Raw genomic sequence first — 17,122 nt, forward strand, 5'->3', positions numbered from 1 at the left:
TCTGAATGTATCTACCCAATCAACCTATCAACTCTTAATCTTTGTGAATGTTGTTTTTTTTTTATATCACTGATTAGGAAAACAAAAATCTATGTGTTTTTAATAAACTTTCACTGACTTATATGGAATATATATCCTTGAGGCAGGAGAATCTTTGTGTTTGCTAAGCACAAACTTATTCATCTTTCTCAATGTAAATGTCTCTGTGGAGTTATTTAACTGTTGTCTCTCAGCTGTAATTCACTATTCTCTACTTTATGTATAACTTAGGTTGAGATCCTGAACAGTACATTTTCTTGAATCATAATTGGTTCATCTGTTCAATGATAAAGAGTGTCTTAGAAAATTAGTCCTAATATCAAGGCCAGCCTGATAGGTTACAAATCCAATTTCAGTGCAACTATATTATATCATGGCCAAGGTCACAGAAATTCCCTAATTCTGCCTTGGCTTAAGCTTTCCTACAGTGTATTCAAAAGATACACACACACATATATATATATACACACACACACACACACATATATATATATATAGGAGACAATGATGAATGGGAAATAAACATACCAATTTATTATTATTGGTTGAATTTATGCCTGAAACTTAAGTGCAGATTTCTCTGTAAGTTCATTTGGAATACATGGCCTAGTTGAAGGCTGAAGGGGCTTTGTTTTCTTGCTAAAGCCAACCCCAAATCCAAAGATCTTATCTCTTTCCTGCCAGTTACATACGACTAAAGAGGGGAGCTAAAATTAACCAAGGGTGTGTGTGTGTGTGTGTGTGTGTGTGTGTGTGAAAAGAGGAAGGAGAGCAAGATGTTTTGTTCTAACCCATGAGCACAGGCCTAAAGCCAAATTAATTCTTTGGTCACATGAAAAAATAAAAAGAGGCAGAATAAAATTCCAGAAGGAGAATCATTCTAATATACATAACCTTCTAACAAACAGTGATCCTACCCACTTGTGAGTGTTCTGCTGACTCAAAATGATGGTAGCCACAAGTCTTAGAAAAGAACAAAGCAAAAGTTGGGAGTTTTTCTTGTTCCCGCTCCCTCAACACCATATTACATCAGGGTAGGGATTAACTATACCATATGATATAAAGGCCATTTACCTCATACTTATCAGTATATCTTTTCTACAGATGTCACATAGTTTAGCCTACTGTTGAAGATGAATACTTATGCATTTTGAACTCCATTAATTAAGAAAGTCATAGTCTTCACAAAGTGTCATGTGAGAGCATTGCAGGAGCATTAAAAAAGGAAGTGAGTGTTGTGGAATCAGTATTAATTCTACTCAGTAATAGGAAAGACATTTTAATTTTCTAAGCGTCAGTTTTCTCATCTATAAGAAGTAGGTTATAATATACACTTCCAAGGGACGCTCTAAAGTTCAAATATGGTGACATTTTAAAACAGAAGCCCATAAATGTAAATTTGAACAATTAACACATTAAACTGACTCACATTAAGGGTTACCAGTTTATTTCCTTTTCATGAGATGACTTGATAGGCTAGAAGTCTGGGTGAGCAATGGGCCCAAGGAAAAAGAGAAGTTGGTGGCCAAAGAAATTATATTTGTTTTGGTCTCTGTGACCTTCAGGACCCACCCTCAGGAAGTCTCAAGCTTCAGAGAAATGGAAGAAATTATATTCTTAGCAGACAAGTTCAGCATTCCACAATAAAAGAGGGCCCGTGAATAAAACATCCAGTTCCTTCCTTCTTCCTTCAACCCCTGAAAAGTCATTGATGAGGAAACTGGTGGAAGAAAAGACTAAGAAATGAAATGATTCAGTCAGAAGACCTTTATTAACAAGTTGATCTTGAAAAAAATATATAAAGCAAGGAAGAAGCTCTCTCCATGGAGCTCCTTGTTTTCTCTCCTTTCTGTAGGAAGGGGAGATAAGTAAAATGTCTAATTCGAATTCTGGCCTGAAATGCACATGACAACTCCGGAGATTCGTGAAACAGAAACTGTTCGCTCTTTACACAGATTTTTCTATTTGGTTACTATTTAATAAAATGGGTTTAAGCTTAACCTGCCTTTCTTGACAACTCTGCATGGTTTTAGGTCTTCTCTTTAACCTATGCCCTTGTGAATATCTTTAAGGAATGCTGACCAAATTAGATTTGTATCAATGTATAAAAAAATCAGAAAAAAACCCAGCTCCCAGTAATAGAAACATAGAGGTGGAAAACTTTTTGCATAATTTTCTTATTTGAACATTAATTAGATATAACTTATGCACCAAAAATTATAACTTTACAAATGTTATCTCATTTAAAAACTGTGATCTGACTATACTGAAAGACTGAGACTCAGGAAACATCCAGAAAAGGGAGCAATATAGAAACAGGAGAGTTAGGATTGTACAATATTTTGTAGGATTGGTTTTCATTCTGGCTGAGATTGGGTAATGGTATTTGCCAGAGCCTAGAATTCTGAACATGTAATTGTATTCCTGCATCCTAATGTTAGCCATCCATCATTTTTCCATCAATTGAAAAAACTTCAATAGGCAATAATTTATGTGATCATGGCAAAAAGCTATTATTTTTTATTTTTATATTTGGAAATAAGTGAGAAATGATCTCTGTTCTTGAACACTGTTCTCAATTGCTTGATTATTTTTGCTCAGGGAATTTTTTGCCACATACTTTATGTTTTATTACTTGAAAAGAGCAGAATCTAGGTTAATGTCATGGCAGAGAAATTGTTCTTCCCACAACTCTTTGAAGAGCTGATTTGAACTCTTTATTTCTCAAACTGTAAACCATAGGATTGAACAATGGAGTTAGGATAGTGTAGGATACTGATATGAGAGCATCCTGGCTTGAGGAGTAGTTGGACTTAGGCCTTAAGTAGATAAAGGAGGCACAGTCATAATGGACAATAACAATAATGAGGTGAGAAGCACAGGTGGAAAAAGCTTTGTACCTGCCTAATGTGGAAGGAAACTGGAGTATAGCAGAGATGATGTGAATATAGGATACCAAAATCAATAACAGGGGGATAACCAGGACCAATGCACAGAGCATGATAATAACAAACTGACTAAAGTGGGTATGGTGGGATGCTACCTTGAGAACAGGAGAAATGTCACAGAAGAAATGGTGTAGTTGGTTGGAGGAGTGAAAGGGCAGGTGAAATACCAAGGATGTGATGATCTCTGCAATAGTGAAACCACAGAGATAGGCAACAGCCACAAGTCCCACACACATCCCATGTCCCATGATCACTGTGTACCACAGAGGGTTACAGATGGCCACATAGCGATCATAACCCATGGCTGCCAGCAGGAAGGAGTGCGAGCAACCTAGGAAGAGGAAGGAAAACATCTGGATAGAACAGCCCAAGAAGGAGATGGTCTTCTTCTGTGCTAGCAGGTCAACCAGCATCTTGGGTACAATGACGAAGGTGTAGCAAGTCTCAGAGCAGGAGAGTCCAGCAAGGAAGAAGTACATAGGGGTGTGGAGGGCTCTCTCCAGCACAATGGTGGAAATGATGACAGCATTCGTGCCCAGGGTGAACATGTAGACGAGCAGGAAGACAACGAAGAGCAGCTGCTGCAGCCCAGCCAGAGATGAGAAGCCGAGGAAGACAAACTCTCTCACCAAGGTCTCATTGACCCACTCCATGGAAGGCAGATCATCAGGAGACAATCTGAGAGAGACGACAGTGCCAAGAAAACCCCCTGAAAACTAGAAGAATCATTAGAATGATCACTATATTGATCATCATATCATGTGATCTCAGGTTTTGAGTTCTAACTCATTCCTCCTCTTTCCAGCTTTTGTAAGACATGAAGAAGTATCTAAAATTATTCAAAGTGTGCATCCAACTTTGAGTCTCCCCAGTATTTTTAATACCATAGGAAAACTTTCTTGACATTTCCCAGATTTAACTATCTCTTCATCTCCATTCCCAGGATGAGGCTGCTATTAAAATTCTCAGCCTCTCACTCTAAGTTTACTCTGCAAAACTAGCCCATTCAATTTTATTACCTTCAAATTCTCCCACTTTCCTGCAGCTGCAAAATAAATCATCTGAATGCACTACATTTATATATTACCTTATTTACGACTTTATATATAATCTTCAATAGTTTTTCATTATCCCTCTGCTTATACCTAAATGTCTACTCTTAGTTTAATCTCTCCATATTCTACACCTACATTCTATCCAACTCTTTTTGCCTTACTTCCTGATGTGGATCATCAACTCCACCTTCTTAAATGCTCATTAAGCTGACTCTTTCTTCTGTATATGTATTCTGTTCCCAAATCTGGAAAAAGTTCTCCAAGATGGAATACTTCTACACATCCTCCAATGCCTATCTCAGATTCTTTCTTCCTGCCGACAGAACCACAATCTTTCTTCAAGCCTCTTGTCCATTTTCACCACCTTTTGTTAACGCCTACAAAAATCACCTTATGGTTATCTTTCTCATCACCATTCTCACATCTCTTCAGTCCATCTTTCCCCTGATGTCAGACTGATCTTCTGAAATATAAATTGTATCTTATTGCTCACCTCTGCAAAAATTTTACTCATGGCTATAGCACAAAGTGCAAAGTCTTTATGGTTTTTAAGGTCTCCTTTTGGGACCTAAACAATGTTTCAGTGTTTACTCATAGACATTATGGAATGCATCACTATTGCGCAATACGTTGTATTCTTCCTTGCCTCTATTCATTGCTCATGTTAATTTGTTAACCATTTTTTTCTTTACAAATATTTTACCATTATTCTGAAGCCTCAACCAAGTCTATTTTCTTTCTTTGGAAGCTTCCTTGGAATGTCCTCATAAAGGAGTTATTTCTTCCTCAGAATTCACATAAGACATTGATTGCCAATTTGATTTGTCATTTATTTAATTTTGAAATAGTGTGTTGTTTTTTCTTTTCCATTAAATTTTATACTCTTGAGGGTAAGAAGAGAATCGTAAGCATTTTAACCTAAATTCTCCTCAGCATCTAGAACCATTTTAATTGCCTAATAGTTTTTCAATAAAAATTGTCATATAAATAAAAAAAGCTAACTTGGTATGTTGTTACATACCACATTCACATCACCATGTTCTTCCCAGAACTCACAGAGTAAGAGAATCCTCAGTGTTCTCTGATCGTGGCCATGAAGATTGTACAAGATCATAAATTTCTAAATATTTCTGTACTACATGGAACTAAGTTTTACCCTTTTGAAGCAAAAGGAAAATCTCAGTTTATCAAAGAAAAATAGCACTGAAAAGAGCATCTGGTCAATGGAATTCTATGTACATAGATTTATTCTCAATTCCTAGTACATTTGCAACTGTCTAGAACATACCAGAATGCAAATAAATGGGAGGGAAATTGTAAAGTGACCTTGAGTTTATCCCATTTTAAAAAGTATAGCTTTCAAAATTATATCTTAGCTGATATTAATAACAAAAATTGATGTCATCATACCCTACCTTAGACGAGGGCCACTAAATCTAGAATATCAGGCACTATTCAACAATTATTAATCAGAATGAATACAACCATGTGCCAGGCGCTAGGTATGTGTTAAAAATACCCATATAAAAGATTTGGTCCAAGCCCTCAAGTTGCTCACATTTCAAAGGTGAGACGTATTCAAAAGAATAGATTGTTATAAAATGATGTGGTTGAAGTAATAGATATGCATTTGCAATTGTGAGAGAACTGAGGAGACAATTTCTTTTGTATAGCCTTGGAAAAATTATTTTGTATTTATTTCTGAGTTTATTGGCGTCTGTTATAGAAACATTGAATTAAAGCATTCTTGGAAAAATATCATGAGTCTGAGCACTGTTTAATTTCTATGACTTTTATACAGATGTGTAAGAGTTCAGGTAACCACAGCTACATCTCCTACCTTCTGGAAAGTGCTGCCTTGTCCCTTATATTTTCTGATTCTATAGTTATACCTCCTCATCCCCCCAACCCAAACCTTGTGAAAGGGACAAATCTTCTCTTTCTCCATCTTATCCCCCTGGTTCTTTGTTCAGTACTTAATGCAGGATTTTTATTGCCTAAAAGGTATATTTATTGATAAATAATTACTGTTACCTTTCTAATTCCAGGATCCTCAATTCTCAGGACTACTAATAAACTTCTACACATATAGTCTTGAATTTTACCCTTACAAACACATGTAAAATTGAGTAATATAGGAATAAAATGTAGGAGTTTTGAACTTAGATATACGCTTTAATCATGACTCTGGCATTTTCTTTTGGTAAGATCTTAAACTCTCTAAGCCCCATTTTTTCATTTGTATGGTGAGAAAAGTAATTCCTACCTTCCAGGTTACAGTGAAAATTAATTGAAATCATGTATACAGAAGAGACTAATTCAGTACATAGTGAGTGCTCAATAAATATTTCCCTCTAATCACTTTATTGCGGTTATACAGGGATTAAAATCAGAAATATTTTCATCGATGATATAATGAGCATTTAACTCATGGCAAGTTGTTGAAGCTGCCTTTCTGTACTTTCTCGAGGGTGGGGAGTGGATTTAAGAGAGATTAACATTTTTCTGAATTCTCCAAGCTTGATTAAAAGTAACTTGGTTTTACATGGAGTCCTGTTCTGCACTGGAAGGGAAGCAAGTGTTACTGATCTTGAAGTTCCATGCAAGGTCTTTGGTATCTGGTTGTTCTGTAGTCAGAGTCACCCAGACAGTTATCCATACCTGGTAGAAAGCAAAGGAGGTATCCTAAATTTTCTATTTTGGGGGTGGGTTATAGGATAAACATAGAATATAAAACTGTAGTTAAACTTAATCACATACAAATAACAATGTAGAAGTTTCTCATTATGGACATTCTATAATTATCAATGATGCCTATTTTATATATGTTTTAATTTACATATTTAGAAATCAACCTCAACTCTTTATTGAACACTTAAAATTTGGAGTAGATTGTTTCATAATTCTCATATTTTATGATTTTATCATTTTGATTATGTTTTAAGCACTGCGGTTATAAATGTGAATAAAATAATTTTTCCTTTCTCAGAGGAGAGAGAATCAAATAGCCATATTACAAGACAGACTATCATAAACACCATAAAGGAAAAAGCAAAAAGTGTCTGAAAATGTTGAAGAAAAAACAAACAATTCCATGGAAATCTTTGAAGAAAAAATAGTATTTGAATATTATCTATAAACATTTTGATAAAAATGTAGGCTGAGCCTCAGTGGCACTATTTATGTAAACATTGGGATAGCGCTGATTAATATTTTCCTTAATGTTGATTGGCCCTTCAGAATTGAACAAATACCTGCTGTTTTGCTGTCATAGAGATACATCTGTTTTACAAAGGAAACACCTAAATTTACATAGGGTTGTGAAAAGAGAGACACACATTTCCTCCCTTTTTCTTCCTTTTATTTCTTTACCAAAACCTTCACATTGGGGTCACAAACTCAAAAACAAACAACTCAATTCAATCAGCTTCTTTAGGAATCATCAGCCAAAGTATCAGTACATCAGTATTGCTTTTAATATTTCCAGGAAGAAAAATAGGACACAATTTTGGTATTAATTTATTAACCAAAATTTAGATTCATTGTATAGAAACATAATGTGAATTATCATTTATCACACATTATTCATAGTGCAGACAGGGTGAAAATACTGTTATATATAGTCTTTCATTTGGTCATCATGATCTCATGAAGTAGGTATTACTTTTAACATCTTCACTATAAAGAAGAGTAATTTGAGAATCAAAGTGTTTGTGGGCTCCACTCAAGTTCACACTGCTGGGAAACTAGGACTAGACTATAGATCTTCTGATTGGCATAGGAGTAAAATGTTTGTGTGTGTGTATGTGTGTTGGTGAGAAAGGGAAAACAGTATTTTGTCACCCTCCTTTCATAGGAAGGTATTTAAAGAAAAGGATTCCTGTTACAATTTTGTTACAGGCTCAAGTCCCAGCTCCACTGTGTATTAGCTCCAGGACTTTAACATGTCTGAATCACTTTTCTCTTCTTTATAATGGGATTCATTCTGATATCTGCTAATCTAAATTTCAAGGTTTGTTCAAAATGAATGAGAAAATATCATTGCAATGGTTAAGTGCTACACAAATGTTAGTTTTGTAATTATAATTTAGAGTTGAAAAGGGGCAGACAGTTTTGAGAATATTACTCTCATACTGCTTGGTGTACTCCATTGACTTCAGGAAGGGTTTAATAGGATAAAGGTGATTTCCCTTCCCCCAAACTAGGGAAAGTATATTGTATTTTTTGTCCTTGTCTCTTACTCGAGGATCCCCAGAAAGCTGGGGTCATAAGTGTTATAGCTGTAGGATACCTTAAAGATCTAGCCTAGTAGTCTCATTTGACAGAAGAAGAAATTAAGCCTCAGTGCTGTGAAGATCCCAAGACCAGAAAGCAACTGGGAGGATGTGTTAGCAACAGCACAGACGACTTTTGTTTTTCAGATGAGTGGGATTCCCACAGTATTGTGCTTCTTCCTGAAGATGTTTATTATGTAGATATTGACTTGGCTCTCTTCCTGAGTCTGCTCTCTATGACCTTGTGCTAGTGTTTCTGACTGTCTCTGATTTTATGTTCCCCAAAGGCAGGGTTTCTGTGTCTTTATATCTGCCAAGTAAAATTATTTTCAGAGTACTCCCTAAGTTCTCAAACCTGGATTAGGTATTGTAATTTTTTTTCTAGATGTCATCTAATATAGCCATTTCTGAAAAAAAAAAGATTGTGATTTAAAATTTTGTAGTTATATATATATATATATATATATATATATATATATATATATACATATACATACACTGGAATATTATTTGGCCCTAAAAAAGAAGAAAATCCTGCCATGTGTGGCAGCATGGATGGACCTGGAAGACATTATGCTAAGTGAAATAAGCCAGTCACAGAAGGACAAATTCCATTTGTATGTGGTATCTAAAATAGTCAGATTCATAGAAGAAGGAAGTAGAATGGTGGTTGCCAGGGCTTGGGGGAAGGGAGAGAGAGGAAGTGGCTGTTCATTGGATATAAAGTTTCAGTTATGTGAGGTGAAAACATTCTAGAGATCTGCTGTACAACATTGTGCCTATAGCTAACATTATGCTACTGTGTACTTAAACATTTACTAAGAGAGTAGATCTCATGTTAGATGTTCTTACTATAAGGAAACAAAAGATTTTGTGAGGAAAATGTTGAGTGCACTGCTGAATTAAATCAGAACCAAGACAGTGTCTGTGTAAATTTAGGAAGAGCAGTGAGTCAGTTAATTCAGGATATGTATAAAATTTATATGCATAGTTTTATAAAAAAATCACTTTAAAGCTTCATTAATCCTGGTTAACAGTGTTTGGAGTCCACATTCTTAGTTGTGGCTATCTCTTTCTTTCACTGGCATTGCACCAGCTTGAGCCCACCTCCCTTCTCTGTTTCTTACTTGAGCAGTGAAAGGACAGGTCCTGCTGGGGGATAGATGTTTACTCTTATTCCCTCTCCACTGTCCAGTTTCTCATTGCTGTAGGTGCTCAGTCCAACATGGTTGCCTGTTATTCAGGGATAGGCCCCCATTTGCCACTCCCTCTCCCTAAGAGAAGCCAAAGGCACAGAGGCTACAGGAGACCGAATGCAAGTTGAAGGGAAAATATCAAAATGGGGCCGAAGCTACTGATCTCTACTCAGGGATAGAGATATGATGATGGTCTGGGGACTTAGACCCCGACCAAAATAAAATGTAAACAGTTTCTTCTCAACTTTTTGTGCCAATTGACCAAAGACCACAGGTCATATCTAATAGTGATCATAGAGCAGTTGGCACTTTCATTGAATTTATTGGTAACGGGCGGTTCTGTGGGTCTCCTGATGCCAGAGTCATTGCCATGGAGACATTGTACTGGGTTTAATTAAACAGCTGAGTTGATTGTGGAAAATAGAGGCAAGTCATCAAATGCCAAACTGCTTTAAATTGAGCCCGGGCATTAGGGCCTGGAGAGTAGAAGGTTCTAAGCCATGCTCAGATGCAGCAATTTTTGAAAATTTGACGAATTTTAAGTTGGTTTCTCAATTTTATGTTACCAAAGGGATGAAAACGTAATTACACACAAAATTCATGATGATAGGTACATTATAAAATATGTTTGTTTAGCTTAAAATGTCCTTTTGCACTTACAATTAGGAATGTAACTTTCTGTCAGGCTGAGAGGGTCAATTGAGCAAAGTTGCTTTCTGTAGTGAAGGTCCTGGTCAGAATAAGCTGAAAGGAGACTCATTTCACCATTCACCACTGAATTCATTTTTCTTTCTACCTCTCTATTCCATTATCCAGAAACTAATGCAGTGTATTGTTATACATAGGAGTCACTAAAGAAATATGTGCTGAATGTTGGGTGAATGAACGGTCAGAGACAGCGATACCCTGATAATATAAATGACCTTTTGGTTTAAACAAAAATACCATTATTACTTTTCTAATCTCCAAAGTTTCTAGTTTCCACTTGCCTTGTGGCTAAGCCAGGAATTAATGATTTAAACGTCACTCATGTCAATGAATGTTACAGACACCTACCAATGGCTTGGTGCCTAAAAAGAGCTCGTAAGTATCTGACAGATGAAGAAATAATGATATTAAGAACAAAAATGAGAACAAAGTGAGAACAAAAAAATAATTTAGAATAAGAAATCATGCCTATAAAGAAGTAAGAAGAGTGGACTTTAATATATCTGAATCTGAATGCTGAACATTGTTTTGTTATTGATGTCCATCATTCAGTCCAAGCTCACAGTAGTTTTTTAAAAAACTACTTCATTAAGGTATTAGTGACATGGAAAAAGCTGTCCATATTTAGTGTATATAACTTGATGAGTTTGATGTAAGTATACACCCATGAAACAATCACCGCCATCAAAACCATAGACATATGCATCACCTCCCAAAGTTTTCTCTCACCAACTTTATTATTACTATTATTATTAATTGGGATAAGAAAACTTAACATAAGATCTACCTTCTTAGCAAATTTTAAGTATACAATACAGTACTATTACCTGTAAGTACTATGCTGTATAGTATATCTCCAGAACTTATCTTATATAGCTGAAATTTGGTACACTTTAATTAACATTTCTACATTTCCCCCCTCTTCCCCAGCCCCTGGCAACCACCCTTGTACTATCTACTTCTATGTGTTTGACTATTTTAGGTTCCAGACACAAGGAGATCATGTAGTATTTATCTTTCTGTATCTAACTTATTTCACTTAGAATTACATCCTTGAGGTTCAACCATATTGTGGCAAATGGAAGATCTCACTTCTTTTTTAAGGCTGAATAGCACTGTGTTCTCTGTTTTTAATCCACATTTATTTTGTATCCACATTTTTTAATCCATTTTCTTTGATGTGTACCATTAAGCTGTTCATATCTTGGTCGTTGTGAATGGTGCTGTAATGAACATGAGAATGCAGGTATTTCTTTGTGATTCTGATTTCAATTTTTTATAAATGCCAATAAGTGGGATATCTGGATCACATGGTAGTTTTGTTTTTTGAGGAACTTCCATACTATTTTCCCTAATGGCTGTACTAATTTATATTACCACCAACAGTGTACCAGAGTTCCCCTTTCTCCACATCCTTACCAACACTTGTTATCTTGTCTTTTTGATGATAGTCATTCTAACAGATATAAGGTGAATCTCACTATGGTTTTAATTTTCACATCCCTGATGACTAGCGATGTGAATAGGTTTCATATACCTGTTGGTTATTTGTATGTCTTCGAAATGGGGAAACCATAACCTCTTCTATAAATGACCGTGAGAAAAACTGGATAGCAACGTGCCAAAGAATAAAATTAAACCCTTATGCTACACCATACACAAAGATCATTTCAAAATGGATTAAGATTTAAACATGAGACCTGAAACCATAAAATTCTTAGAAGAAAACATTGGGGGAAAGCTTCTTGACATTTGTCTTGGCAACAAGTATTTAGAAATGCCACCATAAGCACAAGTAACAAAAACAAAAATCAACAAGTGGGATTACATCAAACTAAAAAGCTTCTGCACAGCAAAGAAACAATCAACAAAATGAAAAGGCAATCTGTGAAATAGGAAACAGATTGGCAAACAATGTATCTGATAAGGGGTTAATATCCAAAATGTATAAGAAACTCATACAACTCAATAGCAAAAACAATAACTTGATTTAAAAATTGGTAAAGAAACTGAGTAGAGATTTTTTTCAAAAAAGAAGTACAAATGGCTACTCCCACTACTTATAGTACCTCAATTTTATTTTATTTTTAAAACATTTTTTCTCATTCTCATCCAACTGATTCATCCTGAAATTTCAGGGGGAGCAGATGATCTGTACTAAGTCAGTCAAGACATTGAGTTCTCTCTGTAGTGTTTGGCTATAATGTTTTGTTCAGGATGGGCATATGATCCAAGTCTGTTCAATCAGGAACAAGATTCAGTCTCTCATCTTTTGTTTTCACATCCAAAGTAGTGAATTATTTCTTCCTCTGGACTAGATTTTGTGAGCTGATGTTGTCAGAGACAGCTGAGTTTAGGCTAAAAATGAAGCCAAGACTGAATAAGAAGAGCTATGAGATGCATCCAGATGACTGAGGATGACTGTTTGAGTTCTACCAAACATGATGCTAGAACCATTGTACCACTGGACTTTTCAGCTTTCTTAAACCAAGAGATTTATTTTTTGCTAGTTTGCCAGTTTAAGTTAGATTATTTTTTATTTGCAACCCAAAGAATCTTAAATTATAAGATTCTATTGCATTCCATGTTGGATTTGGGATGAATTAAAATATGTACTATTAAGGCAAGCATAAATGTATTATGTAAAAATATAAGAAATTAGAACAAAAGTAAAGTAAAGATATATTAATGTGAATTTGGGAAGGGTCATTATACAGAAATGTATATAGTGAGCAAATATATGTATTAAATTTACTCTCAAAATTAAACATCAAAGTTCATACTAGCTAATTCAAGAGACAACATAATCAAGTTATATTGTTCTCAAATATAAAACATCTGAAGGATGTGATTTCCAACTGTACTTCCAGTAGAAGTACTGATCATATTAGTTAAACCATAAATCATCATTGGATACCCAAGCAGAATAAAAGAAGAGCTATCAAACAATGTGACCATATCACACATCAGCCTTATAGCCTAAGTGGAAAGTGTAGGCTTATTTATCTACTCTCAGCCCACCCAGATCTCCAGTTTACATGAATCATTCCTCTGGATTAAGATGGACCAGACTTTCCCCAGGTGCAATTCCCACTCTACAACCTCTTCTAGGTCTCGGGAGTTAGGGATGACAAAACAAAACATCCCAGTCCAATTGCTCATGTCTCTTCTCCCTTCCACACCACCAACATGAATGTGACTCTGAGGCTCTGTCACGTTTACTTCAATTTCTGTTATCTTGCTCCAATGTGCACTTCAAAATCATCTGATATCCCACATCACCCATCTTTCCTTTCCCTCCTCTTCCCAATAGTTTCTTCTTTTAAAGTTATTCTCAGTATTCTTCCACATTTTCACTTTGTCTTCTCTCTGGCAGTCTGAATTTGAGGAGTTTATCTTACTTCTTTGCTCTACAGGCATCTCCCAAGAGAAGCCAATAGGATGAGAGTCAAATATGTTTTCCTTTACTCAGTTGTTCTGCTTCAAAATCCACTAGATTCCTCCTCCTGTGCAGTTAGGAGGATAAGCCACAACTTGAAAGGGGAATAGTTGTGAAGGAGGGGAGAAGAGGAAACAGGTAGTTCATTCTAAGTGTCAGATCTCTTAAGTTCTGTGTTGTCTCTGGGCCAACATGGCCCACAGCCAACCAGTGTGTTATTAGGTGGAGGGCAGGTCACAAAAGATAACAGGAAGGAATGTCTAAAACAGCATACAAGTGGATATTGGTATAAGCTAATTTCTTATTAGGAATAATAGGAAGTAACTCACATTGAAACAGATTACAGAGGGAAATCAAAATTATTGTAGAAATTTATTTATTCACTTATATTTATTGTACCTAATTTTACTATAAGTGGAACATTAAAAAAAATTAAATTAAATATATAATTGGTGAATAATGCTCTATGACTTACATTATTCTGAACATTCAGGGAATGTAAGGATGAACGAGGTGTAGTTCTTGTCCTCATGGTGTTGTAATGTATTCATGGAGTAGGAAACAATAATACTCTGTATATTAAAATACATAATTTATATCCATGTACCTTACACTGTCCACTAATCCTTTTCTGTTGTCTTTTCAATTTAGCCTTTTCAAGTTGATTCTTTCCTAAATTTTAGCACATTTTATTAAAGGGTAGCATACATCACAGAAATACACATCAAAGTGTATATGTGAATTCACAGAATGGTGTACCCATGTATCCACAACCAGATTTAGAAGTAGATTATTGCCCACACCCTTGCCTGAGGAACCATTATTCTAACTCCTACCAGCATATATTGACTTCACCATATTAAAAAATATATGCATGCAATTATATAGTGTGTATTGTTTTTATTTTGGCTTTTTCATGCAAATTATGTTTGTGAGATTTAACCATGATATTAATAACAGTGGTAAATTTTTACTGCCGTATAACATTAAATTACATGAATGCACTTCAATTTATTTGTTAGTTGTACTAGTGATGAATATTTAGATTATTTCCAGACTAAGCCTATAGTGAAAAGTGCTGTTCAGAACGTAGTTATACCTATCTTTTAGTAACATATGACTCAATCTGGTCTATACTAGCAGTGGAATTGCTGGGTAAAAGATTACTGCTGAAGATTGAATTTTTAGCCACAGCTCTTTATCTCTTTCTATGTGTTCTGCTCTGTGACATTGTAATCACTCTAATTAGATACAGAACATCATTCCCGACCCAAGAATTTTGATTTGGTATTTATATTTACTTTAGCCAATGAAATGTGGGCAGAAGGGATAAATCACTAGTTCCAAGTCTTGGCCAAAAGAAGCATTGCTGGTTTTCTGCTATCACCATAAGATAGCTCCCCTTGTCCTTTTAAACGTGGGATGTAGAATAAAAATGCTGGTGCAAATCTGATCCCAACCTATCAAAAGGGGCCAAACGCAAGAGACATGCAGCTTGAAGCAGAGTATTATGCTGAGCTCAGCTTAGATCAGCCAATCCTAAGGCAACCTGCCCACACAGCAAGAAATATTATTTTTGAGTGAAGTCAAGGAAGTTGTGCCATGTTACAAAGCTAGTAAGAGAGGCAGAGCTGTGACTCAAACACAGGGATGCCTGTGTCTAGGGTCAGTGTTTTTAATCTCTATCTTTAAAGATAAAATTATATAACTAGAAGGACCTTCAAGATGATGGAGGATTAAGATATGGAGATCACCTTCTTCCCCACAAAAACATCAAAAATACATCTACCTGTGGAACAACTCCTGCAGAACACCTACTGAACTCTGGCAGAAGACCTCAGACTTGCCAAGAGGCAAGAAAGTCTCTACATACATGGGTAGGACAAAAGTAAAAAGATAAAACAGAGACAAAAGAATAGGAATGGGACCTGCACCTCTGGGAGGTAGCTGTGAAGGAGGAAAAGTTTCCACACACTAGGAGGCCCCTTCACTGGTTGAGGCAAGGGGATGGGCAGGGCAGAAGCATCGGAACCATGGAGGAGAACACAGTAAAAGACATTTAGAGGGCAAAGTAGAGAGATTCCCACACAGGGGATCGGTGCCTACCAGCACTCACCAGCCTGAAAGGCTTGTCTGCTCACCCGCAGGTTGGGTGGGTGTTGGGTGCTGAGGTTTGGGCTTTGGAGGTCAGATGCCAGGGAGAGGATTGGGGTTGCCTGCATGAACACAGTCTGAAGGTGGCTAGTGTGCCAAAGCTAATGGGGAGGGAGTTGGGGAAAATGTCTGGAATGACCTAAGAGGCAGGAGACCATTGTTTTAGGGTGCACGAGGAGAGGGGATTCAGAGCACCGCCTAAATGAGCTCCAGAGACAGACACAAGCTGTGGCTATCAGTGTGGACACCAGAGACCAGCATGAAACACTAAGGCTGCTGCAGCCACCAAGAATCCTGTGTGCAAGCACAGGTCACTAACCACATCTCCTCTCCCTGGAGCCTGTGCAGCCCACCACTGCTAGGGTCCTGTGATCCAGGGACAACTTCCCTGGGAGAACACACAGGGTGCCTCAGGTTGTTGCAGTGTCAGGCTGACCTTTGCCATTGCAAACTTGCCCTGCATTCCATATCCCCCCTCACCCCAGCCTGAGTGAGCCAGAGCCCCCTAATAAGCTGATACTTTAAACCCATCCTGTCTGGGTGGGGAACAGATGCCCTCAGGTGACCTACATGCAGAGGCGGGGCCAAATCCAGAGCTGAACCCCAGGAGCTGTGAGAACAAAGAAGGGAAAAGGAAATTTCTTCCAGCAGCCTCAGGAGCAGTGGATTAAATCTCCACAATCAACTTGATGTACCCTGCATCTGTGGAATACCTGAATAGACAATGAATCATACCAAAATTGAGGTGGTAGACTTTGGGAGCAACTGTAGACTTGGGGTTTGCTTTCTGTATCTAATTTGTTTCTGTTTTTTTTTTTTTTTTTTTTTTTTTGCGGTACGCAGGCCTCTCACTGTTGTGGCCTCTCCCGTTGCGGAGCACAGGCTCCGGACGCGCAGGCTCAGCGGCCATGGCTCACAGGCCCAGCCGCTCCGCAGCACGTGGGATCTTCCTGGACTGGGGCACAAACCCGTGTCCCCTGCATCGGCAGGCGGACTCTCAACTGCTGCGCCACCAGGGAGACCCCTGTTTCTGGTTTTATGTTTATCTTAGTTTCGTATTTAGAGCTTATTATCATTGGTAGATTTGTTTATTGATTTGGTTGCTCTCTTCCTTTAATATATATATATATTTTTCTTTTTTCCCTTTTGCTGAGTGTGTATGTGTATGCTACTCTGTGTGATTTTGACTGTAGAGATTTGCTTTTACCATTTGTCCTAGGCTTCTGTCTGCCCATTTCTTTCTTTTTTTTTTTTAAGTATAATTTTTAGCACTTATTATCATTGGTGGAATTTTTTTTTTTTTTTTTTT

At 36.8% G+C, this 17,122-nt stretch overlaps 1 protein-coding gene across 1 annotated transcript; it reads right to left on the reverse strand.

The window, feature by feature from the left end:
- Positions 1-2,701: 2,701 nt before the first annotated feature.
- Positions 2,702-3,640, reverse strand: LOC116763948 (olfactory receptor 10K2). Its single transcript, XM_032652179.1, has one exon. The coding sequence runs from the start codon at positions 3,638-3,640 to the stop codon at positions 2,702-2,704; it is 939 nt and encodes a 312-aa protein (XP_032508070.1).
- Positions 3,641-17,122: the final 13,482 nt, after the last annotated feature.

This window comes from Phocoena sinus, chromosome 1 (assembly GCF_008692025.1).
Source record: "Phocoena sinus isolate mPhoSin1 chromosome 1, mPhoSin1.pri, whole genome shotgun sequence".
NCBI lineage: Eukaryota > Metazoa > Chordata > Mammalia > Artiodactyla > Phocoenidae > Phocoena > Phocoena sinus.